General features: G+C 45.4%; 1 protein-coding gene across 1 annotated transcript in view; it reads right to left on the bottom strand.

The window, feature by feature from the left end:
• The window catches only part of LOC105942496 (MICOS complex subunit Mic19), a 195,211-nt gene that overhangs the window by 40,518 nt on the left and 127,973 nt on the right, over positions 1–26,720 (bottom strand). Inside the window, 1 exon segment of the mRNA XM_058670556.1 lies at positions 11,971–12,041. Within this exon segment, the coding sequence (XP_058526539.1) occupies positions 11,971–12,041 (71 nt within the window).

Genomic DNA, 26,720 nt, shown 5'->3' on the forward strand with positions numbered 1-26,720 from the left:
CTCAAAAAACCAGCTTTTTGATTCATTGATTTTGTGTATGATTTTTTTAATTTCTATCTGGTTGATTTCCTCCCTTGTTTCGATGATTTCTTGTTTCTTGTTGTGTGTGGGGCTCATCTGCTGTTGCTTCTCCAATTCCTGGAGGTGTGTGGTTAGTTCCTGTATTTGGCGCCTCGCTTGGGCCTTGACATGAGCTCCAATTGTCATGAATTTACCCCATAGCACTGCTTTGGCTGTGTCCCACAAGTTTTGGAATGTTGTGTCAGAGTTTTCATTGGTTTCCATAAATTTTTTTATCTCATCTTTAATTTCTTCTCTGGCCCATTGTTCGTTCAATAGCATATTGTTCAACCTCCAAGAGTTTCTGTATTTCCTTGGGCATTTTGAATTGCTGATTTCCAGTTTCATTCCGTGGTGGTCTGAGAGGGTACATGGTATGATTCCTATCTTTTTGAAGTTACTTAGATTTGCTTTGTGTCCTATCATGTGGTCAATCCTGGAGAAGGTGCCATGTACTGCTGAAAAAAATGTATAATCTGTGGCCTTAGGATAAAAAGTTCTATAAATGTCAACCAAGTCCAGTTGTTCTATTGTTTGTATGAGCTCTGTTGTTTCTTTGTTGAGTTTTTGTTTTGTTGATCTGTCTATTGTTGTTAGTGGGGTGTTAAGATCACCCACTACTATTGTGTGCATATCTATGTCTCCCCTTAAGTCTGTAAGTAATTGCTTCACGTAGCTAGGCGCATTGGGATTTGGTGCATATATGTTCATGATGGTAATTGCTTCCTGATGGATCAATCCTCCAATATATAACGTCCTTCTCTGTCCTTTTTGATGTCTGTTAGCTTGAAGTCTATATCATCTGAAATTAGGACAGCTACCCCAGCCTTTTTCTCTCGTCCATTGGCGTGAAATATCTGTTTCCATCGCTTCACTTTAAATTTCTTAGAGGCTTTTCTGGTTAGATGTGTCTCTTGTAGGCAACAGATAGTTGGATCTTGTTTGATGATCCATTCCGTTAATCTGTGCCTTTTGATTGGTGAGTTTAGACCATTTGTGTTAAGAGTCAATATTGAGATGCTGCGATTTTGCCCTGCCATAAATATGTGTCTTTGTGGGTGTTGGTAACTGTGTAATTACCCCTCCTTGTGTGGACTTTAGTGGGGAGATCTTCCTGTTTGCCATCTTTGGTTGTGGTTTGCCCCTGTTTTTTCTGGATTTAGCACGTTTCTAAGGAGATTTTGAAGTGTTGGTTTTGTGCTGGCATATTCTTCAAGTTTCTCTTTGCTATGGAAGTATCTGATTTCATTCTCTAATTTAAATGAGATCTTTGCTGGGTACATTAATCTTGGTTGACAGTTGTTCTGTTTCAGGATTTGGAAGATCTTTGTCCATTCTCTCCTTGCTTGTAGGGTCTCTTCAGAGAAGTCAGCAGTGATTCTGATTGATTTTCCCCTATATGTGATCTTTTCTCTGCTTCGTACTTGTCTCAGGACTCTTTCCTTGTCCTCATTGGAGTGGAACTTGAGCACCATGTGTCTGGGTGAGGATCTCTTTGGATCATATCTATTGGGAGTTCTCTGTCCATCCTGGATTTGGGCTGGGTTCATGTTCCAAGTGTTTTGGAAGTTTTCCTGTATAATTTCGTTGAGCACCGTTTGCATTCCTGATTCTATTTCTGCTCCTTCGGGAAGTCCCATAATTCTGATATTAGATTTTCTTAGGTTGTCTTTCATCTCCTGAATGGTCTTATTGGCTTTGTTCAGACTTGTTTCTAGCTGTTTAATGAGCTGGGTGTGTTCATTTTGTGTGTCTTCGGTTTCAGAGATCCTCTTTTCTGCTGTATTTATTCTGTTAGTTAGGCTCTCAAGTTTGTGCTCTAAGTCAAGGATTTTGTTCTTGACTTGCTGTATTTCTGTGACTATGTGGTTCTTGAATTCCTTGAAGTCTTCCCAGTTCTTCTCATTGTCTCTGACAGCTTTTAACATTATTTTTTAAAATTCCTTGTCTGGTTGAGCTTCCATGTCTTCATCTCGTATCTCCGAAATAGATATCGGCTTTTGGTCTTTTTTTGGTGGGGTACTGGCTCTCTCATCCGAATCATTGCCTTTTCTGAAGTTTCTTCTCATTGCGTTATTGTTTCTTGTTGATTTCAGGGATGTATTCTCTGATTTGTTTATCTACAGTTTCTGGTCTTTGTGCAGTAGTTTGGAGTATGTGTGAGTTCGCTGCTTCCTTTAGGTTTACTTTTGAAGGAGAATTTCTTTGAGTTCTATTGGAGACGTTTGGTGAGGGGGGGGATAGCTATATCAACCCCTGAATGTCTATAACCCTCTGTAGCTTGGTTTCTCTAAGGTCTGTTGGTTAGACCTTTCGTCCTGTGTGCGTCTTCAGGGGTAGGGCTTAGTAGCAGCACTTTGTAGCTTCAGGGCTCCTTGTCTGTAGTTTTGGGGTGTATTTGGAAGACCCCTAGCATCCCTCAGGCCTGTGGGGGAGTATGTGTCAGGCCGTCGGGAGCTCTAGCTATGTGTATCTGAGCCACTGTTTCAGGGCCTGCAGTTGTGGAGCTGCCCATCCCTGGCCTGATGTGAAACTCAGATGCTGGTGTGCTGAGGGATTTGCATAGAGGGATTCCTCAGAGGAAATGAAGCTGCACTTCCCGCCTCCGGCGCCCACCTCTGTGGGGCCACAGGCATTCAGCAGTGAGAAGCTGTGCTGGCTTGCACCCCAGATGCTGTTGTTGTGCTGGGGTAGTTTTCCTAGGGGAATTGAAGAGGAACTGAAGAAGGAACTGAAGCAGCACTCCCCACTGCAGGCGCGCACTGCTGGTGGCCACCTCTGTGGAGCCTCGGGCATTTAGCAGTGAGAAGCTGCGCTGGCGCACACCCCAGAAGTTGTTGCTGCACCGAGGGGCTTCACCCAGGCAGATCCCTCAGAGCAACTGAAGCAGCACTCCCCGCCACAGGCGCTCGCTGCTGGCGCCCACCACTGGTGCCCGCCTCTGTGGGGCCACAGGCGTTCAGCAGTGAGAAGCTGTGCTGGCTTGCACCCCAGATGCTGTTGTTGTGCTGGGGTAGCTTTCCTGGGGGATCCCTCAGAGGAACTGAAGCAGCACTCCCCACTGCAGGCGCGCACTGCTGGTGGCCTCCTCTGTGGGGCCTCGGGCATTCAGCAGTGAGAAGCTGAGCTGGTGCGCACCCCAGTAGTTGTTGCTGCACCGAGGGGTTTCACCAAGGCAGATCCCTCAGAGGAACTGAAGCAGCACTCCCCGCCGCAGGCGCTCGCCACTGGTGCCTGCAGCTGGTGCCCTCCTATGTGGGGCCACGCGCTTTCAGCAGTGAGACGCTGTGCTGGTGCACCCCAGAAGTTGTTGTGCTATGTGGTCTGCCCAGCGATGTCCAGTAGAGAAAGTTAAGCTGCGCAAGTCTCCTGCACCTTACCACTGGGGGACCTGTAGGAGCTTTACGCCCTGGCTCCCACACAAGTTGGAGCGTTCAGTTCTCGCACAGCCTCAGACTGGGAGAATTCTGGGGGACCGGGAGCACTGAGCAGGGACAGTCTCCGTATAGTTCTCTCAGGGAGCGAAAAGCCCGAAAATCGGGGGGTTTTTTCACCTCTGGCGCACTCCACCTCTCTGGGTTCCTGTGCGTCCCGGTGCCACAAAGCCGCCAAGCTAGGTGCCTCCAGGGGCCCGTGTTGCTCAGAGCGCCAAGCAGTCTCACAGCTTTGGTTGCTGGAAGTTCTGCCAGGAGGGGAGGGGTCGCTGCTACTGGTGGGGGCCTTCACAAAAGGCAGCCCGTCCTGCTGTCTCCAGCTGCCCTGGGTCCTCTGGGCTTCCCGCTGTTGCGCCCCCTTCCTGGGATGACTCACCACTTTTTTTTTTTTTTTATATATATATATATATATATTTTTAATTTTATTTTAAATTCATTAATTACATTGTATTATGTGACACAGTTTCATAGGTACTGGGATTCTCCCCACCCCTCCCCAAACCCTCCCACCATGGTGGATTCCTCCACCTTGTTGCATAACCACAGTTCAAGTTCAGTTGAGATTCCCCCATTGCAAGCATATACCAAACATAGAGTCCAGCATCTTATTGTCCAGATAAGTTCAACGGCTTCTTAGGTATACACTCTCTGGTCTGAAGACAGAGCCAGCAGGCTATCATCCCGATCAATTAAAAGCTCCAACATACCATCAGCAAAAATTTACATCACCATGGAATTAATTGACATAGTAACGAGTAACCAATATGGTAAAAGTAAATGCGATTTCTTATCCACCTTCTGTGACCACCTCATTGACATTTCAATTTAGGTTTATACACAACATATAACATTCATAACATAACTTGTTATACATAACATCGTGTCATCTTAAATTAAGGCAAACATGTGGTATTTAACCTTTTGGGATTGGCTCATTTCCCTTAGCATTATGGTTTCCAGTTTGGCCCATTTGGCCACAAAGAACTGCATTTTGTTTTGTTTAATAGCTGAGTAGTATTCCATGGAGTAGATGAACCATAGCTTTCTTATCCAATCCTCTGTTGATGGGCATTTTGGTTGCTTCCATGTCTTTGCAATTACTGATTGTGCTGCTATGAGCATAGGAGTGCATGTTGGTTTCTCATAAAACAAGTGTTCTGGATATATTCCTAGGAGTGCTATTGCCGGGTCATACGGTATGTTGTATTTGAGTTGTTTGAATGTTCTCCATACTGATTTCCATAGAGGCTGTACCAGCCTGCAGCCCCACCAGCAGTGGAGTAGGGTTCCCTTTTCCCCGCAACCTTGCCAACAAGTGTTGTTGGTGCTTTTATTCATGTGGGCCAGTCTTACTGGCGTTAGGTGGTACCTCATTGATGTTTTAATTTGGATTTCCCTTATTGCCAGGGAACTTGAGCATTTTTTCATATGTTTATTTGCCATTTGGGTTTGTTCCTTTGTGAAGTGTTTGCCCATTTCCCGTGCCCATTTCTTGAGTGGCTTGTTTGTTTTGACATTTTGGTTGTTTTGTAGCTCTTTGTATATTCTGGAGATCAGCCCTCTATCACCTAAGTCGTGTGCAAAGATCTTCTCCCATTCTGTGGGTTGCCTTTTTACTTTGTTGATTGTTTCTCTAGCTGTACAGAAGCTTCTTAGTTTGATGAGGTCCCAATTGTTTATTTTGGTCTTGATTTCTACTGCATTTGGAGTCTTTTTTAGGAAGTGAGGGCCTACCCCTAAGTGTTCCAGTGTGTTTCCAACATTTTCTTCCAAAAGTTTGAAGGTTTCTGGATGTAGGTTTAAATCTTTTATCCATTTGGATTTGATCTTAGTATATGGTGAGAGATGTGGGTCTATCTTTTTGTTTCTGCAGGCTATCAACCAGTTGTCCCAACAGCATTTATTGAACAGACCTTCCCATTTGCCTGGGTTGTCGTTTGTCTTTTTGTCAAAGATTATTTGGCTGTATTTCTGTGGGTTCCCATCTGGTGTTTCTATTCTGCTCCATTGATCTTCTTCTCTATTTTTGTGCCAGTACCAGGCTGTTTTGATAACCACTGCCCTATAGTATGTCCAGAGGTCCGGAACTGTGATTCCCCCTGCTAACTTCCTGTTCTTGAGAATGGTTCTAGCTATTCGTGGTTTTTTGTGTTTCCAGATGAACCTTTGAATCATTGTTTCCAGGTCTGTGAAGAATGTTTTGGGCAATTTGATTGGGATTGCGTTGAATGTATATATTGCTTTTGGCAGTATAGACATTTTAATGATATTGATTTTACCTATCCAGGAGCATGGGATGTTACTCCATCTTTCTAGATCTTGTTCAATTTCTTTTTTAAGTAGTTTGTAGTTTTCCTCGAATAGGTCTCCTACATTTTTGGTTAGGTTAATTCCCAGATACTTCATGCTTTCCTTTGTTACTTTGAATGGTATCTTGCTGGTTAGATCTTTTTCCAACTTGGGGCTGTTAGCATACACTATGGCTGTTGATTTTTGCTCATTAATTTTGTACCCTGCCACTCTACCGAACTCTCGTATAAGTTCTAGTAGTCTCTGTGTTGAGCCTTTTGGCTCTTCCATATAAAGAATCATGTCATCTGCATATAGTGAAAGCTTGACTTCTTCATTTCCCATTTGGATTCCTTTGATTTCTTTTTCTTGTCTTATGGCCTCAGCGAGTACCTCTAGAACTATGTTGAATAGCAGCGGAGAAAGCGGACATCCCTGTCTTGTTCCAGATCTCAGTGGGAAGGGTTCCAGTTTTTCTCCATTCAGTATGATGCTGGCATTGGGTTTTTCATATATTGCTTTGATTATGTTGTGGATTTTTCCATCTATGCCTACCTTGGTTAGGGTCTTTAGCAGGAAGTTGTGCTGAATTTTGTCGAAAGCTTTTTCTGCATCTATTGATACTATCATGTGATTCTTGTTTTTCAGTTTTTGGATGTGGTGTATCACATTTATGGATTTGCGAATGTTGAACCATCCCTGCATTCCAGGGATGAATCCTACTTGATCTGGATGAATGATCTGTCTGATGTGTTTTTGAATTCTGTTGGCTAGGATTTTGTTGAGAATCTTAGCATCAATGTTCATCAAAGAGATAGGTCTGTAGTTTTCTTTCTCTGTAGGATCTCTGCCCGGTTTTGGGATTAAGGTAATGTTGGCTTCATAGAATGAGTTTGGAAGGGTTGCTTCCTTTTCTATTGTTTTGAAGAGTTTGTAGAGGATTGGAGTTAGTTCTGTTCGGAATGTTTTGTAGAATTCTGGAGTGAAGCCGTCTGGGCCTGGGCTTTTCTTTGTTGGGAGGTCTTTAATCACTGATTCAATCTCTGCTTCAGTTATGGGTTTGTTCAGGTTGATTGTTGCCTCTGGGCTAAGTTTTGGCAGGTTGTGTGAGTCTAAGAACTTTTCCATTTCTTGGTGGTCTTCTGATTTGTTGGAGTACAGTGCTTTGTAGTAATTTCTGATTATGTTCTTAATGGTTGTAATGTCTGTTGTTATGTTGCCTTTTTCATCTTTGATGCTGTTAATTCTTGCTTTCTCTTGTTTTTTCTTTGTCAGACGGGCCAGCGGGGTGTCTATTTTGTTTATCTTTTCAAAAAACCAGCTTTTTGATTCGTTGATTTTGTGTATGGTTTTTTTTTATTTCTATCTGGTTGATTTCCTCCCTTGTTTCGATGATTTCTTGTTTCCTGTTGTGTGTGGGGCTCATCTGCTGCTGCTTTTCCAATTCCTGGAGGTGTGTGGTTAGTTCCTGTATTTGGCGACTTTCTTGGGTCTTGACATGAGCTCCAATTGCGATGAGTTTACCCCGTAGCACTGCTTTGGCTGTGTCCCACAAGTTTTGGAATGTTGTATCAGAGTTTTCATTGGTTTCCATAATTTTTTTGATCTCATCTTTAATTTCTTCCCTGACCCATTGTTCGTTTAATAGCATATTGTTCAGCCTCCAAGAGTTTCTATATTTCCTGGGACATTTTGAATTGCTGATTTCCAGTTTCATTCCGTGGTGGTCTGAGAGGGTACATGGTATGATTCCTATCTTTTTGAAGTTATTTAGGTTTGCTTTGTGTCCTATCATGTGGTCGATCCTGGAGAAGGTGCCATGCACTGCTGAAAAAAATGTATAATCTGTGGTCTTAGGATAAAAAATTCTATAAATGTCTACCAAGTCTAGTTGTTCTAATGTTTGTACGAGCTCTGTTGTTTCTTTGTTGAGTTTTTGTTTTGTTGATCTGTCTATAGTTGTTAGTGGGGTGTTAAGATCACCCACTATTATTGTGTGTGTATCTATGTCTCCCCTTAAGTCTGTAAGTAGTTGCTTCACGAAGCTAGGCGCATTGGAATTAGGTGCATATATGTTCACGATTGTAATTACTTCTTGATGGATCAGTCCCTTCACCAATATATAATGTCCTTCTCTGTCCTTTTTGATGTCTGTCAGCTTGAAGTCTAGGTCATCTGAGATTAGAACAGCTACGCCAGCCTTTTTTTCTCGTCCATTGGCATGAAATGTCTTTTTCCATCCTTTCACTTTAAATTTCTTACAGGATTTTCTGGTTAGATGTGTCTCTTGTAGACAACATATAGTTGGGTGCTGTTTGATGATCCATTCCGTTAATCTATGCCTTTTGATTGGTGAGTTTAAGCCATTTGTGTTTAGAGATAATATTGAGAGGAATTGGTTTTGGGCTGCCATGAGTGTAAGTATGCAAGTGTGTATTTGCGACTATTAGAGTTCTTGATTGGTTGACTTTTCTTGTATGGATTTTAGTGGGGAGGTCTTCTCATTTGCCATCTTTGATTTTGGTTTGTATTTTTTCTTTCTGGGTTTAGCACCTTCCTGAGGAGATTTTCCAGAGCTGGTTTCGTGTTGATGTATTCTTCGAGTTTCTCTTTACTGTTGAAGTATTTGATTTCATTCTCAAATATAAATGAGAGCTTTGCTGGGTACATTATTCTTGGTTGGCAGTTGTTTTGTTTCAGGATTTGATAGGTTTTACCCCATTCTCTCCTTGCTTGGAGCGTTTCTTCTGATAGGTCGGCTGTGATCCTGATTTCCCTTCCCCTGAAAGTAATCTTATCCTTTTTTCTTACTTGTCTTAGAATGGTTTCCTTGTATTCACTTGAAGGTAGCTTGAGGACCACATGTCTGGGAGACGATTTGTTTGGGTCGTATCTCCTGGGGGTTCTTTGTCCTTCCTGGATTTGTGCTGGATTTATATTTCCAATATTCTGGAAGTTCTCCTGTATTATCTCATTGAGCACCCGTTGCAAGCCTGTCTCCTTTTCCACTCCTTCGGGAAGGCCTATTATTCTAATATTTGATTTTTTGAGGTTGTCTTTCATTTCCTGTATGGACCTATTGGCTTTCTCTAGATTTGTCTCCAACTGTTTGATGAGCTGCTGCCTTTCATTCTGATTGTCTTCCAATTCTGATATTCTGTCCTCTGCTGTGTTCATTCTGTTGGTTAGGCTTTCAATTTTGTGCTCTATATCGAGGATTCCCTTTTTGATTTGATTTATTTCTGCAGTGATATGGTTTTCGAATGCCTTAGACTCTTCCCAGCGCTTTTCACTCTCTCTGACGAATTTCATCATTAGCTTCTTAAAGTCCTTATCTGATAGTTCCTCTATGTCTTCATCTTGCATCTCAGATATTGAGATTAGTTTTTGGTTGTATTGGGAGGGAGTGCTTGATCTTTCCTCTGGGTCATTGCTTTTTCTGATACTTCTCCTCATTGTGTTTTTGCTTCTTGTTGTTTTGAGATTTTAGCGGTGATTCAGCTGAGCCGGCTCTGGTTTGGGGTCTCTGGCTGAGCCCAGCAGGGCTTACTGCCTGAGTCACCAGCTGCTTTCAGGGTCTGTAGATCACAGCCCTGAGCTGGGTCAGGAGGCTTTGTGGGCCAGCCCTAGTGCCAGGCCCCTTCCCCTGTGGCTCCCTCTCAAAGGCAGTGCCCTACAGATTCACTCTGCTGAGCCGCGCCTGGGCTTTGGGTCACAAGGCTAATACAGCGGGGGTCTCCGCCTCAGTGCTGAGCCGAGACTCTCCTTCAGGGCTTGAGGTTAGCACAGCAGGGGCTCCTGCTGCTCGGAGTCTAAAATCCCCAACCCCGGCCTGTGCTGGGCTGGAAATCTCCGCGGCCCCAGTGCCAAACTCGGAAGTGCTGCTCCGCTGAGGGCTGCAACACCGCAGGCAGGTCTTTCCCAGTGGGCTCCTGCTGGGAAAACCTGTCTGGCCAGTTCAGCTGAGCCCGCTACGGTCTGGCCTCTCTAGCTGAGCCCAGCTGGGGACTCTGCCCTGAAGAAGCCACTTCCTCAGCTGCACTCTCTCAAGGGTAGAAGCGGATCTCTGAGAGGCACAGAGCCCTTGAGGTGAGATGTGCCCCCACTAGTCTGCTCCTCTGCCCAGGACGTAAGGCCCTGTCGAGCGTTGCCCAGCCTCTGGGGCTCAGGGCTAGTCCAGCAACAGGATCCACTGACTCTCCCGCAGCCAGTCCACAGCTCAGAGCCGATATGGGGAATCTCTGAGCCCCAGTCCCACAGTGCTGCTCCTGTTCCCTCTGCACTCTCCCTCATCCGCTGAGCAGCCGGTAGGCAAGCCTCTGGGAAATCTCCCCTGCTTTTCCTCCACTTCTGCAGGGATGATGCACCCAATGATCAGTCCAGTAGCCTCCTCTGGGGGCTCCTGCCTTCCAGGGGACTGGTGCCCCTGTCGGTGTGGGCGCCTATCCTTCCAGCCGCCTCTGTTTTCCCTGGGGCGGTTGAGCCTCTGCCACCTTCCCCCTGCCTGGGATCGTGACTCACCAGGTTTCTCGCGGCGTGCTGTATTTTCTTTCCTACTTTTTGCGGCTGTTCCTTCACGCTGTGTAGATCTTCTTGCTTTAGTGAACTCCAGTGACCTTCTTGTTTTTCTCCCTACAGTTTCGCACCTCCTGGCCTGTTTCTCTGCTGGATCGGCTCCCCTCCTTCCCTACTCCACCCTACACCAGCTCTCTGCAGTCGGCCATCTTTTTCTCTCTCGACTCACCACGTTTTAACCGGGTCTTTGTGTTTCCTGCATTCCTTCTCTGGATTTCTTCCAAATTATGTGTTTCTTCTTGGATGCTCGATGTCCAGGGAGCTTCTGGCACTCCTTCCTGTGGTTCTTTAGTCCGCAGATCTCTCTCCAGCCGCGCCCTGTCTCTCCTTCAGCACTTCCCTTTCTATGCCCGTCCTCCCAGGTCGGCCATCTTCGGGACACTCTCTCCACTTAAAAACATTTTAATCAACATTAAACTAGTATTTAAAAAACACGTTGGGCCCGACGTGGCCTAGCGGCTAAAGTCCTCGCCTTGAACACCCCAGGATCCCATATGGGTGCCGGTTCTAATCCCAGCAGCTCCACTTCCCATCCAGTTCCCTACTTGTGGCCTGGGAAAGCAGTTGAGGATGGCCCAAAGCTTTGGGACCCTAGATCTTTCTCTCTGTCTCTCCTCCTCTCTGTATATCCGCCTTTCCAATAAAAATAAATAAATCTTCAAAAAAAAAAAAAAAACACACACACATTGCACTGCCACTTCAGTGTTACTCTTTTCAAATGTTTATAAGCAAGGATAAGGAAAAAAGCCAGAGCCCAAGGCAACCTTTCAATCACGCTTGTCACAACACCTTTTTTTTTTTTTTTTTTGCTTGTCTAATGTGCACATGTGTTGCTTACAGGGCTGACACAGTAGAATCACTTATACACCCAAGAAAATTCTGAATGATGCCTTCTTACCTAATGTGAGAACTGACAAAGAAATATGAAAGGCTGAGGGTCATGGACACTAATCCATCCATTACAAAGCATTCATTTAAACATCCTAAGATTAATAGAGAGCAATTTAACATCACCTTCATAATCCAGGGCAAGGAAAAGTCTATGACTTAAATACTCTCAAGGTGGATGTTAAGAAATGAAAACAGTTTAAACATGCTAAGATGGACACCAAATTTGGACATTCTTGTCATTTTACTGTACAAAAGTGAATGGTTTCTATAGGTTTCCACTAATACAGGTAGCAATTTAACATTACCTTCATAGTCAAGGTCAAGAAAGAATCTACGATTCATCCTCTCACAAAATGTGTGAGAAAATGAAAACATTTTAAGCATGAGAAGCCAGATATCTCAGCTTGGACACATCCATGGTTTTACCATATAATTCTATTAAAAGAGATAACAATTTAATGTCACCTTCACAATCAAGGGCATCCTACCTTTTATGTCATTCCGATTTAAAATTCTATTAGTATTGCCTTCCATTTTTCTTCAGTTAAGAAAATAAACTAAATGGCAACAAGCTTGTATCAAATATCTTTCTGTTCAGCAAGAGCAAATAACATGGCCAACATCTCGACCACTCAGAAGCTTTGCCGGCTGTTCTACAGTGTGATACAGCTAACTGTCTCTGGGTGTTCGTCCTGTGAAGTACTGTAACTGTTAAACTTACTTGAACTTGGCTTCCACCTCTTCAGCAGCTTTCTGATACTGTTCAGTGGTGACCTGGTAGAACTCTGCACTCTGTGAACAAAGAGGAACAAGGGCTTTACTCTCCAAGAGTACAAAACATGTGGCTGACTCCCACTTTCAAACAGTACATCCAATCTCGCTCTTTCAAGTAATTAAAGGATCTCTTGGTTAAGTGGCAGGGAGAGTTACAGAAATACACATTTAGATAAATAAACAGATTGTAATTACAGAGTAAACTTTCACAGCTATAAATCATCATTGTTTTATCCTTCTGAGAAAATTGTTAACATTTTTTTAAAAGATTACTTAGACCTACCTTACTTGGAATGCACTACAGCAAGATCAAAGAATGCTTGAGATCAAACAAAGAAATTCACACAATTCATGTTTGCCTATTATTTCATCAGTGTTCCAAAGAGGATATGAAAGGATCGTTTCTTTTACATAATGTATTTGTCCTGGGAGGGATTCTTTATGGAACAGAATTTATTCTAACAACTCCACCTGACAACAGCAGCACCAACATGTATAACAAATTATTTAATAGGAAAAGGTGGTAGATTTAGTTAATTTGCATAGAAAACAAATGTTTCCACTGTCCATGAGTGAACACCTAAACAAGGTAAGCCAAGTTGCAGTGGCAATGCCTTTTCTGGGGCAGCAAAATTAAACATTAACCACTCTGACAAACAACTCTGAGACAGTCTTCATGCAAGGGGTGGCTGAAATGTCCCTATGTGCCCTGAGACTCAGTGAAACATCCTGCAGAACACAAGGTGGTACAAAAGAATCCTGCGCAACAGTGGGCTATTGCGTGCCAGACTCCCTGATCACTCAGGCTCGTATGCATGGCCTGGGGTGGTTTCTTCTTTTAATGCATCATCATTGGCTGGTGAGAAAATGAAAATGAAACCCTCTTCACAGCACCGACCCCTTTGCCTTAACAGTCCGGGCTGCCCAGGGACAGTAATATCCAGGCTTCTTGGATGTAGATAAAATCAATAGCTATGTGATTAGCCAGCAGACAGGGTGGCTGAAGCCAGGGACAGGTCACCATCTGAGATGATGAATGGCTTTCTATCAACCCATAGTCCCCTACAATGCTAACATTTACTATAATCTTATTTGGACTACGATTTATCTTTCTTGCAGTTGATCAATAAAGATGAACAGAACAGTTGTAAGGATCGATTGTAATTTTTCATCATTTTCAAGCACAAAGGTGCATTTCTGACGCGAATAGTCTAAGTGTACTGTTTCTGTATTTTCTAAATCGCACTTTGAGTAATCAACCGCACTAGTCCATATGCAGAGGGGTCTTAATTCAGCTGCGGGTCTAAAGCTATCAAAACGCCACCTGTCGTCATGGCGGCTCTAACCTGGGGTTATTTCACACCTTCCTACCTACTGCATTTACAACGTGTTCTTTCCTTTAAAAGACACAGCAGTCTGGTTCAAGTTTTTTTCAGAACCCTTTTCACAAAAAGGACAGTTACTAATCTATCATTGATAATGAAGCGAAACTCCCAAATTACAAAGATGAATTGTCAAATGGGCATTATATTACTGAATTATCTATGAAAATGCTGGCAAACCACTAATGAGTTTTGATTAATACTTTTATTTCTTTTAAGCCCCAAGACTCTCGACAGTGGAAGGACACAGGGTGGAAGCACTGCTGGTTCAACTCTCCGACCTTGAGAAAGTCGCATCATCTCCCCAAGCTCGCCTTCCAGTGTGTCTAACTGGCGCAATACGCACATCAGCATCGAGCCAGCTTATCCCCACTCCAAGCTGCTGCAGAAAGCAACACAGACAAAAGAACTGGGAAAGTGGAGAGATGTTCTTGTAGAGTAAGACCAACAGTCAGATAGAATAATTTTAGAAGTAAATAACAACTTTAGAAAACTCCATTCTGGGTACCGATTCTAAATGTCCAAAAGTAAATATTAAATCCTACAATAATAAAGAAGCACAAAAGAATTCTGCCACAATGCAAATTCGTGAGGTCCCCTCTGCAATGCAATGGTCAATTCATGTAAAATATCACTGATTCTGTCAAAGTTTCCCTTCATTTCTGCAAGTGTTTCCTAATATTTGTGTATTTATTTTAAATAGATATTTAAAATAAGATTTAAGATTTGTGTATTTATTTTAAAAGAGAGAGGGAGGGAGATACAGAGAGAAGAATGTCCACCTGCTGGTTCACTCTGCAGATGGCCGCCACAGCCAGGCCTGGACCAGGCAGGAGCCAGAAGCCAGCAACTTCTTCCAGGTCTCCCATGTGGGTGCAGGGGCCCAGGCACTTGGGCGATTCATTAGCAAGTGGAACAGCACATAGGATACTGACATTGCGGGGGGAAGGGGGTAAAGGGGGCTTTACCTGGTATGCCCAAATCAGAACCCTCTGCAAATTTTCTTTAAGTGAAAAAAAATTTTAAGAGCCCCCCAAAACAAAAAACCCACACATGCCCTACCTGTTAACTTAGTATAAAGTTCTCAATTAAATTATAATCTATACTCCCACCATATGGACCAGTTTCATAAATTAACAAAGTCCCTAGGAGGCAGCACCATATAGCAAATACTGGAATAAGATCTGGAGTTGATAGTGTCTCTGTTATTAAAGCATTTGCTTACAAAATCCTAAGAACATTCATTCTTGGGATTCAGACTCTCAGGAAGCTTTGCATCTGACAAAGAAGAACAGACAAGTAGCAGTGGAAGGCCACCAATGCCAAGTGACCAACCATGGATTTGCAAAGCTGTGAAGGACACAGGTCAGGGAGATTCTAGAAGGACATCCAGTCTGGGTGTTGCCTGCAGTGACACCCTGGCCATACATCCTGGGGTAGAAAGAACCCCGCAGGAATGAAGCAAGTTGGTTTCAGGGCGGCCAGGAGATGCTTTGAGATAGGCACAAAGCTTCATCAATCTTTTCACATCCATCCACAAGTCTTTCTGCAGAAAAGACTCCCACGGTGTTCTGACCCTGTAACAGTTTATAATGACATTACTGTATACTCAGGCCTCAACGCCAACAATCTTCATCTACTCTATCATATAACCATGAAAGCTGTGAGTTGCACAGAGAAGCTTTTGTGCACAAAAATCTTCACAAAAGTAGGTTGCTATTTTGGGGAAAGCATAAATTCTGCACAGCCTGATTGAAAAGTATGGATCAGGAGGTAAACAAATGAAAACACAAAAGAGGGAAAATGATGAAGCTAGAGAGGTTGAACAGGAAGTCAGAGCCTGCCTTCCCCATCAGCTCTCGGCACTTGGGGTTGCCGACTCCACTCTGTGGGAACTCTTGGCACAAGGCACCCACCCACTGTTGGGAAGCGCAGGTGGCCAGGCTGCTGGCAAGGGGATGCAAAGAGGGCAAGCATCAAAGGTTCCAGATCTTTCCTTACATGTTTCCTAAGCTCCAGCTCCAGGTTTCCAGAGAATAGCCCCAAGGACTATCACACTGCTTAGTGAGACCTCCTTACAGACCAGTGGAACAAGTCTGTGTTTCCTGGAAAGACTCAGACCAAATCCCAAGGAAAAGGGAACATAAACTAACGTTTTGAAATAAAGGCCTCAGTGATTCTTAACAGACTAAAGTACCAAATTCCAGTCCCCTGCCTGTGGCCTGTGAAAGCAGTGGAGGATGGCCCAAAGCCTTGGGACCCTGTGTCCATGTGGGAGACCTGGAGGAGGCTCCTGGCCGACTGCTGCAGCTGCAGGTGCCCGTTCTGCTCTGAAGGAGAAAGAGGAACAAGCAGAGAGCAGCAGAGGCCTTCCGCACAGATGTGCACTGGCTTCTATGTGGCCAGAACTGTCATGCACCAACCCTGCTTCCATTAAGCCTGAGGAATGGACAAATGCTTCTAGAGAAAAGCGAAGGCAGGGGGGCTATGGAATGGGTGCTAAGGGGGTCAATTTATCGCCCCTGCCACAGTGGAGCAGAAGCACGCACAGAACATGGCTGGTTCTAGATGCATTACTCCCATGTTTCTCTCCGGTCTCCAACAGATTTGCAACCTGGGGTGAGTGGGAGATGAGTCCATGTGGTACTCTGAGATCCAGGAACAACGTTTTCAGTGCAGGGAGGAAGGGGGGCAGCAGCAGTGGGCTGCACCCCCACATTTCCTTGCTCTGGCTGTGGTCCATCTTTCTCAGTGTGTGAAACACTGGCATTTTCCATTTTCAGAATGTCTCCCTTTTCAAAGTATACATTAAAATGCACATGCACAGACACATGGTACTGCTAGATTGGAAAACTATCTGTCTCCAAGCTCTACATCAGAGCAAGAGCAAGCATGCTGTCTCACACACAGTTTCCTTGCAGCATGTTCTGGTTTTCAGTCTCATTCCTGCTCTGTTGGAGCTACTGCAACCATGCCTGTAGGCGCAGGGAAAAATCAAAAGCCAGGGGAATGTTAGTCCGCTAGCTTCTGGAAATTCTTAAAAAAAAAAATAATAAGGCTATTTGGAGATGAGGATGTGACCAGCTACCACACTGGCACAGAAGGCAGCTTGGAATCGTGCGACTCTCGCTCAAGGAGCACACGGGGATGTTAGCAGGAATGTCTGATTCAGGATGTAGAGACTAGTCACACAATCCACCCCAACACAGTGTCACCAGCTCCAACGTCAAAGTGTAGACACCACGGGCAACTAGCCTCTTCCTACCTTTCAGTAGCTACATTCAAAGCAATCTTATTTCTATTATTACTATATTTACTTTTTGTTGTTATAACACTCACCCAGGAACTAATGACACATGATTGGCCAGAAGTAAGTACATGTCCTCCAAGGTGCCAGTGAACTCTTGGAAACCCAAATTAAAGCTGTATTAATTGCAGCTCAGGTAAAATACTAAATCAAAAAGCCCTAAAGCAGTTATCAGGTGGCCAGAGAGCATCCTGTCTTTTTACAGAAAAATCCAGAATCAACAGAGTGGCCATACACTATAACAGCACTTTTACCGCACACATTTTTAAAGTTGTAGGTTTTTTGTTTTTTGATCTCTAATGGTCCAAATGCATTTCATGTAACAGTTTCAGCATTTCTTCAGAGAAAGCACTGTCCATGAGCAGCACAGCTACTAAGGCCCAGCTTCCTGTGCTCCTAGACGCTCTGAAGGCCGAGATGGAGGGTGAACCAGCACCTGAGGGTGGACCAGCACCTGTGCTCCCAGATACTCTGAAGGCCAACATGGAGGGTGGACCAGCACCTGAGGGTGGACCAGCACCTGAGGGTGGACCAGCACCTGAGGGTGGACCAGTACCTGTGCTCCTAGACACTCTGAAGGCCAAGAAGGGGCGTGGACCAGCAGCTGAGACTACACAGCACCTTGAACCTGCAATGCCAGCAGCTGCTCTCGGAGCACCAGCTCGACTTCAGGACCTCTTCCCCCGACCCAGCACCCTGCAATGTGCCTGGCAAGGGGGCTCAAGCAGTTGAGTGTCTGTTATCCACGGGGGCCCCCGATGGGAGTTCCTGGCACATCTGGGAAGTAAACTAGTGAATGAAACATCTCTCACTTTCTCTGTCATGCTTTCAAATAAGTAAATCATAAAATGAACATTAAAACAATCTTGCCAACACTGGTTCAGATCCCCAGTATATCAGATCCAGTATTCTGGTTCTAAAAGGAGTGGTATGAAGTGGTATGAAGTTATTTACAGTTGTTAACATCCAAGGAGGACCTTACAGGACACAGGAGAGAACAAGAGGTCCCTGGGGTTCTGGTGACTGTAACACCAGCATACCAGCTTCTGGTCTGTCACCTCTAGATCTCTCTGAATGAGAGGAAAAACTTTCTAATTTAAGCCATGCTAGTTTTATGACACATTCCAGGTAATCAGGACTAGTTCTCCTTTAAGCCCTGAGATGTTTGCTTTTCCTTCACCTCATGCAGAGCTCCAACAAAGTCAAATGCAGCGAGATGTGGGGAGCCTCTGAGCTTGACAGTAAGGTCCACCTCCACCTGTCAGACACCTCCCTCCTTCTCTGACAAGGAACGTACGGATGTAGAGAATTTTGCAGCCATGTTGGACTCCAACAAGCATCCAATCGTACCTCCTCTAAAAGTCACACCTCAAGAAGCCCCCATCGTCTCTCGGCTACCCTGGCAAAATTAATGAACTGCTTTCGTAACTGCCCTTTTGCTGCATCTCTGTTCTTTCTCACATAAACAAACAGGGCTATTCTGAGATTTTCCTAGCATTTCCAGTTCGGTTCCAGGAGCTTTAGAGACTTCACTAATTAGAGTTTGGGAGGTTTTATTTTCTCCCCTCACTTACTTTTCTAATTAGAACAGGAATCCTAAATACATCAGCAGCCTTGCCACTAAACAAGAATAACAGTTATATCAACTCATACCCCAACTTCTGCACCTGAACAATTTAAGTAAGCTCATGCGCCAACATCTTTGCATTCTAAATCTCATTTCTTCCTTCTACAAATAATGGACATTGTTCTGGACACTGGGTCAGGGACATGGGCTCAGATGCTGGGCAAGCAGGTGCATGGGCCTACTTCTATGGAGTTCCTGGTGTAATGGTGGGGAAAGACACACATTTAAAATCATGCCAATAAATTTACATAATCAATTAGGAAATAGCTGTGGTCTCACAGAACCACTGTATAAGTTTTTATTTCCAGGGAGTAGTTTTGCTAAGGTCTCGGAAGCTCTGTATTTCTCTGAAATATCTAACCCCCCCTTTCCCCAAGTTCTTAAGGGTAGCCATGACTTTGTTTCCTCATCTCTCTCAGACAATCCCAGCATCTTCTCAACTTCTCTGTACTTGTAAGTTTATTCTGATCCCGCTAGCAATAAGGGAGATTTCCATTTAAAGCATGTCATAAGGAGTTCTCAAAAGTATGAAAACAGCATATAGCAAAATACCTGTCCAAACAGGGGCTTTTACACAATGTTAAGCACACACACCTGCACACAGATGCCCAGAAAAGCTGAGGCGTGGCTGTTATCAAAGAGGTGTGTGAGCAGGAAAGAACCTCTGTAACGACTTAAGATCAAGAACTCGTACAAGTTTTACAAGAAAGCTAATTGTGCCTGGATTTCCATCAAGAATTCTGAGTTCCTTCTCACTTCTCCAGGTATTAGCTGGAAAGTGGCGATCCTTTCCACCCTTACTTCCTGTTTCCACGCAGCAAGGCATGTAATTTCCTTCTGTGTTACTCTGTTCTGTACCCACATCAGTAAAAGAACCTTAAATCCTGCTGTGTTTGCTATCCTCCCGGGGATGAGACGACGCTGCTGGGTATTTGCCTTCTGGACTGCCACGCTACACACCGGAGCCCTGGCTGCTGCTGATGGGGCTGCAGGCCTCCCCACTTCCTCCAGTGAGGTGAGGCAAAGCAATTTCACAGTTATCAGATGGGTTATCATGAGAATTTACCGTGATGTCTTGCAAGACCCAAGAGAAACCTTAAATTACTGCATGTCGCCAGCGCCAGAAGCTCTCATTCTCTTGCGGGCTGTGTGCTGTGACACAGTCACGCTCAGGGTCATAAGTCTTACACAGGAAGTGCTCAGGGAGGGGCTGCGTGCACATCCAACAGTGAACCTGCTGGATGACTTCATACAGAAACTGTCACAGCTGTACTGCCAACACACCTGTGGCTTGTGCCCCTTTTTACCCTAGCTGCTCTCACGTCATCTCCTGAGCAGAGGCATCTACAAGCCTCACCTGCTCAGGACAAATGCTGGTGCCAACCAACCGGCGCATGCAAGCCTCGGACCATCACTCCCCCGAGCAGTCAGGCAAACAGGGTCTCACTTACCAGCAATGCCGGCAGCTCTCCACATGTTCAGACTTCTCTCATAATCGGACAGATTTAGAACAGATGTTCACTTGGCTGATCTTGGCTTTACTCATTTACCCCTGTCCCGTCAGCCTCTGGCCAGGCTCACTCACAACGCACTGCCATCACTGAGTGGCAACAGGCCCAGCAGCAAGCCCTAGGGCTGCCAGGTGCAGGCCTCTGGAGGGACTGATTGGTAGAGGCAATGGCATGACCTGCAGGTAGCTGGCTTCATCGGCACGTCCTGTTAGTCTAAGAGAGTGCCACATGAGTGTGCCAAGGCCAGGGCCGACTGCTGTTAGACTGGCCATGTCCATTCTTCTGGCTGAAGATATTATTCTACCAGTCACAGGATGGAACATGCCAATGTGGAGGACTCTAACTGGGAGATGAGTCCTCTAGCTTATGTCCTTGGAACCCACACTGAGAAACTGAACAAGCCTGCTTACTTTCATCAGCGGGGAAGGAAGCGTGCAGCTCAGAGGACTACTGCGTGCAGCCACAAAGGGCCCGCTCCGAGGAAGCAGAATGTTAGGGAAGACCAGGGCTGCTGACAGAGGAGGGCAAGGCCAGGAAAGCTTGCCTGTGCCCTGCTTCTGTCTGGAACCTTCTCTCGGAAAACAGGACTGCGTCAGATGTCTTCAGTGAGACTTGCCAGGAATGGCTGAGAACAAGAGCTCATTCTAATTCAGAAAACCCACTTACAGGGAACTTACCTGAAAAATGGCACAAACCACTGAATTCTTTCATAGACAAAGCTGGTGCCTGTTCTCGGTGGCCCTGATTGAAGCTCTGTCTTCCAGCACTGCAGGGCCCAAGCAGCTCTCACACAGGGTGAGCGCCCTAAAGCAGCTCCGAGGTCTGGGGCACGCACCTCACTCCGGGGAAGATGCCCACAAGCTTCCAACTGAACTGGGCTCAGGCCTGATGAGAAGTTGATCTGACCATGCGCACAGGGCAAAGCAGTCTGGAGCATCCAAGGAGTACGCTATTGCTCGGCACAAATGTTACACAACACACATGTACACGATGTGCACTCGGCAGCGTGTGCTTCTACTGCATACACTTACACTTATGCTCAACCAGTCAAGACTGGCTGGAACACGGTCCTCCCAATCATGACAGCCCCTTCCATGGACCTCTATCTTGTCATCGCTTGTGTAAAGGCAAAACCTCAAAACAGAAGGCCTGATTTTCTAAGCAAATAATTCACCTAACAGAAAAGCTTGCTTTTACTACTCTCCTGCTGAGGGCAGGGGGAGGGATGGAGTGTGTAAGGTCTGGCATTTAATTTTACCCTTTTCAGACTGGCTTTAACTGTCAGCACACGGGGAATGGGCAACCCAGCATCTGCCAGCGTGAGCGCAACTTGGCACAATGTATGCTAAGGTGGCCAGCACAACAGCCCAACTGGCTTATCCTCTGCCTCTAAGCACTGGCAGCCCATGTGGGCACCAACTCCTGTCCCGGCAGCTCCGCCTCCCATCCAGCTTCCTGCTTGAGGCCTGGGAAAGCAGTAGAGGATGGCCCAGAGCCTTGGGACCCTGCACATGAGCTCTTGGCTTTGGATCAGCTCAGCTCTGGCCATTGTGACCTCTTGGGGAGTGAAACAAAACCAATTTATGGCAATGTGTTTCAAATGTCTCTCCGTCATGAACTTTGACTCAAATGCTGCATTTCTAGAAATTTCCAAAATAATCATGGATGATATGAAAATTAGTTAAAAATTTGCTCATCAAGACCTTCACGGATCATACAATAGAATGAGAGGAACTGTGTAAGGCTTCCTTGTTAATTTATTTATATAAGCTGTTATTTCTTTCTCTCTTGAAAAGAGAGGAAATGTTTCTCCTTTTTCTAAGTTTTAATCCTTGATGAATAGCTTTTAGAATAAGGTAAACAGGTACATGACAGTTTCTCCTCTAAGGCAAAAAGAATCAAACCCCAAAAGTCTGGCATTTCCACATCCTACAAAACACATCTACCCTGAGGTGCACAGAGATAAAAGAGTAGGGATTAATTCTAAAGTGATGGATGGGAGACAAATCTTCTCAAAATTAGAAAGGTTTAAAAACCTCTGAAATCATTCCGTCCTGTGTTAAGTGGGTCAAGGTCCATACTTGCTTCACTCAAACACTTTCTGACATTCAACTCCTGCAGAGCAAGGGACTAGAGGCTGAGGGTTATCGCAGGAGAAAAGGAAAAAGGAGAGAGTAGTTGTACGTCCCAATGCTTGTAAGGTAGAGATGGGGTGCCCCTATGGGAAGCGCTCTGTAGACCTCCCCTATAAACAGATGGGGTGCCCCTATGGAAAGTGCTCTGTCGAGTCTCCCTGACATCAGAGAACAGCTGAAAATTCTGGAGTCTGCTGGAGACCAGAGATACCCCACCCCTGCCTGATCAACAGCAAATGTTGTTACAAATCAATTAACAGTTTTATTACATTTGATTGTACCACGACAACCAAACAAGTAGAAGGTGGGGATAGGGGTTATTTTTTTCATTTTACCTGCCACAACTAGTTTGTTTAAACAAAGATACACACTTGCTTGGTGCTCCTACCAGTGTTCAACCCTAGAAGCTGTTAGGTCTTGAGATTCAAAAAATACCACTGTTTTTGAGGTCAGTGTGGTGGCATTTCGGACTAATCCCTCGCCCGCGATGCCAGCCTCCCAAACAGGCAAGGGTTTGCCACTTCTGTTCCAGCTTCCTTGCAATGGCCTGAGGAAGCAGAGGGGGCTGGCAGAAGCCCTTGGCTCCTGCATCCCCATGGAGACCCTGGAGAAGTGCCAGGCTGCAGCTGCAGCCCTGCTCAACTCCAACCCCACTTGAGCAGTGAACCAGAAGATGGAACATCTCTCTGTATCTATCTCTATAATTCTGACTTTCATGTAAAAAGAAATAAACCTTTAAAAAACACTTTCATTTCTTAAATGCCAAGCAGCGGTGGAGTCCCTGGCCCATGCACACTTTCCTGTGGCTCAGTAGCAGTCATCTAACAAGGAACCCCAATATTTAGCAGATGATGCACCTTTCTCAAACTTTAATTTCCCATCACAGATCTGGCCACAGCTCAAATGTTAATAACAATTGTGATAAGGTTCTCCTAAGTGCTAGCCATGCGTGTAACCTTGTACCAAAAAAAAAGAAAAAGTGAAAAAAATCAGACTTAATTTAAGGGTTAAAATTCTTAGTGGAAAATGATTTCCAAAGCGGCAAGAGAGGTCACCTGTCCATTCACAGGTCTGTTCGTCTTTCTGTGTTTCAGAGGAAAGGCCTTTTGAAAGGCTTGGCAGAGAAATACGCATGTGGACAGAGGCACAGTGAACGTCCTCCCGTTCAGAAGTAATGGTTCTCCTGCAGAAAGAGATCTGTGGAGGCGCTGCAAGGTGCACTCCTCATGCTGCCAAATACAGGGGAAGGACCCGCAGGGTCACCTGGGCCCAGCTGCTATCTGATGACCCATTAGCATTTTCCTGCATAGTGGCCTAGAGTCTATTGCCACCTAAGTTTCGCCTATGAACCCTGGAAATGCACTCATTCCTGTGGGACTGAAACACTGCGTTGTGTTTGAAAGAACAAAGTGGAGGGTGTGGAGCAGGAAGGAGCACAAGATAATTCTGGAAAGAACACAATAAGCAAGTTCCTTAGCTCTCGGAGAAATATTCATGAAAAGCTGTCCCTGAAACGGCTGCTACTCAATAGCCAGTCTCCGCCACGTGACTGCTGTGAGGCATGTTCTTAGAAAGATTCCACAAAGGACAGACAGACGTGGCTTCCTGGTGAGCTGCCACGACCCTCCTAGGGCACACTTCACTGCCTGCATCCTCATCAGTGCCACCCAGCATTCCACGGAGTGCAAGTCCACATCCTTCCAAACCAGACCCGTGACAACACCTCTGGTTAGCAGGGACAAAGCAAAGGGTCCCATTCTCCTCTTGGTGCAGGCAGCAGGGGCCACCCGCAGGCTTCAGGAAATGTCACATATGCTCCAGAGCAAAGATATGCTTGTACCTGAACCCAGCTTGGGGGAGAGAGACAGAAACTCTACTTCAGAAAAAGCCTAATAAAGAAAATAAAAGTGAAAAAACATACATGGGATCTGGCGTAGATAATATAAATTAGAGCCTGGAACCATATCCCCTCTCCTTGCACACACTCAAAGAAGCCACAGAGCCCAGCTGAATAAAGCCTGCAGCAACCAGGCTGTGTCTGAATCTTGGCTATTGCTCAGCATGGCGCAAAGGTACCCAGATCAAATCCACAGCAGCTGCAGGTGGACGGTGTGCGCTACGCTCTGGGTTCAGCGGGCATTCTCTTTGCCTCGTGAGCACCGCTCTCCAAACAGAGGCCACGTTATTAAGAAATCGTTTGTCATCTTAGATCGGACTGATCATTTGTTTCCCTGAATTCTTTTTCTCATCATTTACTCATTACACGCCTCCTCCTGATGGAAGTAGACATTTATTAGCTTCTGCATTTATTGTATTGGTAAACAGAAACATTCTGCTGCATTTCCTGGGAGTTCACTCATTCATCTATCGGATAAGAGACTGAAGGTTTCTACAGGGTAGAAAAATTAAAGTATCAGTCAAGCTGACAGGCAGGAGAATGAGAGCCTGTGCAACAAGCAGCTTGTCGAGCTTTCCGTTCAGTGAGGAGCTGCGAAGGTATTGCACCAAACTAGCACTTCATATATAACGCAAAAGGTAGGCTATTAGCTGGAGCCTAACATGCCAGAGGAGTAATACACACAGCACGGCAAAGCAGCTCCGACGCAAGGTTAGCTGCTATTTGAGACAGAAAAAACAGAAGCAAACGATCCCAGGATGCATCTACATACAGGAGCTAAGGTGAGGGCACAGTGCACGTTAAACCCATGAAACTGGAGCTAGCATAGGAAAAAAAATTCATTATCATTTTAATTTAGTTGAAAGCCTTAACTACATCAGAGAGAAAGATCTTCCACCTGCTGGTTCACTCCCAGGTGGAAGCCAGGCACCAGGAACTCCAGTAGAGTCAGGAGAGTGGCAGGGCCCAAGCACTTGGGTAATTTTCTGCACGGACCCCCTGTGGAAGACCCTGATGGAATTAGGGGCTCCTGCCTCCAGCACAAGCAAGCTCCGGCCAATACGACCATCTGCGGAGTAAAGCGATGGCTGGAAGATCTTTTTTCTCCTTCTCTGTCCTTCTAGCTTCCAGATGAATTAAATAAATCTTGGTCTCTCTAAGAAATTAGCTGTCCTCACAGACCCAGAGCCCAGAAAAGTCATTCAAGGGCTCCGTGAACGCGTCCCGTCCAAAGGGCTACAGCAAAATGGAGCAGGGCTTCCCGAGCAGGGGCGGCACGCGGGTCAGCAGTTCTGCATGCTAAGACCCCAGCCCTCAGCCAGGGCGCCAGAGCACACCCCCTGCTTGCCCCGGCCTTCACTTCTCAGGTGGACGGCTCATTCGAAAAGTCAAGGCGATAATGCACCAGAGTGCCATGGCAGGTGTTGTCTGCCCCTCAAGCAAGTCCTCTGGCACCTCTCCCCTCCCCCCTCCCCAGGGCTCCCGCCCGGCCTAACACTCTGGTACCAGCTTTCTATTCAACAGTGTGAACAGGCTGGTATTGTGCCAGGAAAGTTATACAAAGAAAGATCAATTATTAATGTTTAGTCTTCCTCAGAGGTTATACATTGGAAAATTCCAGCTCTCCTGATACAATTTTGTTTGCAATGCGTTCACAGCACTTTAGGGATAAGAAAGACTGCAAAGGTAATGCTAATATCTTCACAAATCAATGGCTCCTTTTACTTAAATGTTCACATGGACTTCCCTGCCCCCCGAAACAGCTCTTAAATCTGACCTGAGGACAGGCATGTCAGTCAGGTTGGTCTGCACACAGCTGTGCAGTGAGCACACAGCCTGAAGCCCCAGTGGACCAGCTGTGAGATGCGCAAGTCCGAGCCACCATCAGTGAATGCAGCCACGGAAGTGATGCAGCCAGACCCGGCAAGCTCACTCAAGGCCCTGCAACTGTCAAACTCCTCAAAGATTAATTCACACGCTCCTTGTTTCTGCAGTTACTGTCAGTGTAAAGCTACAGGACATCTCAATTAATATGTTTCTGATCCCAAATAATAAGGGTGCTAGTCTTACGCATTTGTGCTATCTTTTCTATAGCCAGCTTGGATAATGGGTAATACAGGTTCTTCACAGGTATGTCTCAGGTTAAACATTCCCACAGATTCCATCCCACAACACAGAGTAATTAGGTTTTCAATTTAGTCTCATCACTTATCTTACACAGGTATCGGTCTTTCTGAAACTGGGCTTATTTCTTAAAGAAAAAAATGATTTCAGGTGCTTCACTCTGCACGAGATATTCTAGGGCAAGACTGCAAAGATCCTTGCCACACAACTGCTTCCCTCAGTGCACACAGAATCTTCCAGAGTTCACCTGTGCTAACACCAACATTTAGGATCTGCGGCCTACGTGTTTCATATGGATTGTCTCGTTAAAGCCTCACAGTAACATCAGCAGGTTGGTAATATTATGCCCATTTCCCAGGTGAGGAACATGACATCCGAAGAGGTAGAATATACAACAGCTGGGGCCTGGCCAGGCGGAAGCCACAAGCCTAACACTCCACCTGAGTTTTCCGCTTGGGAAACGGGTCCAATCACCTGGGTCACTTTCCACTCTCTTCCGTGGCAGAGCCTCATCAGTGGTGCAGTTGGGGCTCAACCAGTGCTCACATGGAATGCCACCATCACAGGCAGTGGCCTAACCCGCTGCCAACACTGGCCCAGAGACAACAGTCTTAACAACTATAGCATAATGATGTCTAAACAGACATAGAAACCTGATCCGGGAGGAACTGTGAAAGGAGGTGGCATTTAGTCTTCAGTTAAATTTTATTAACT

The sequence above is a fragment of the Ochotona princeps genome, chromosome 12 (genome assembly GCF_030435755.1).
Source record: "Ochotona princeps isolate mOchPri1 chromosome 12, mOchPri1.hap1, whole genome shotgun sequence".
NCBI lineage: Eukaryota > Metazoa > Chordata > Mammalia > Lagomorpha > Ochotonidae > Ochotona > Ochotona princeps.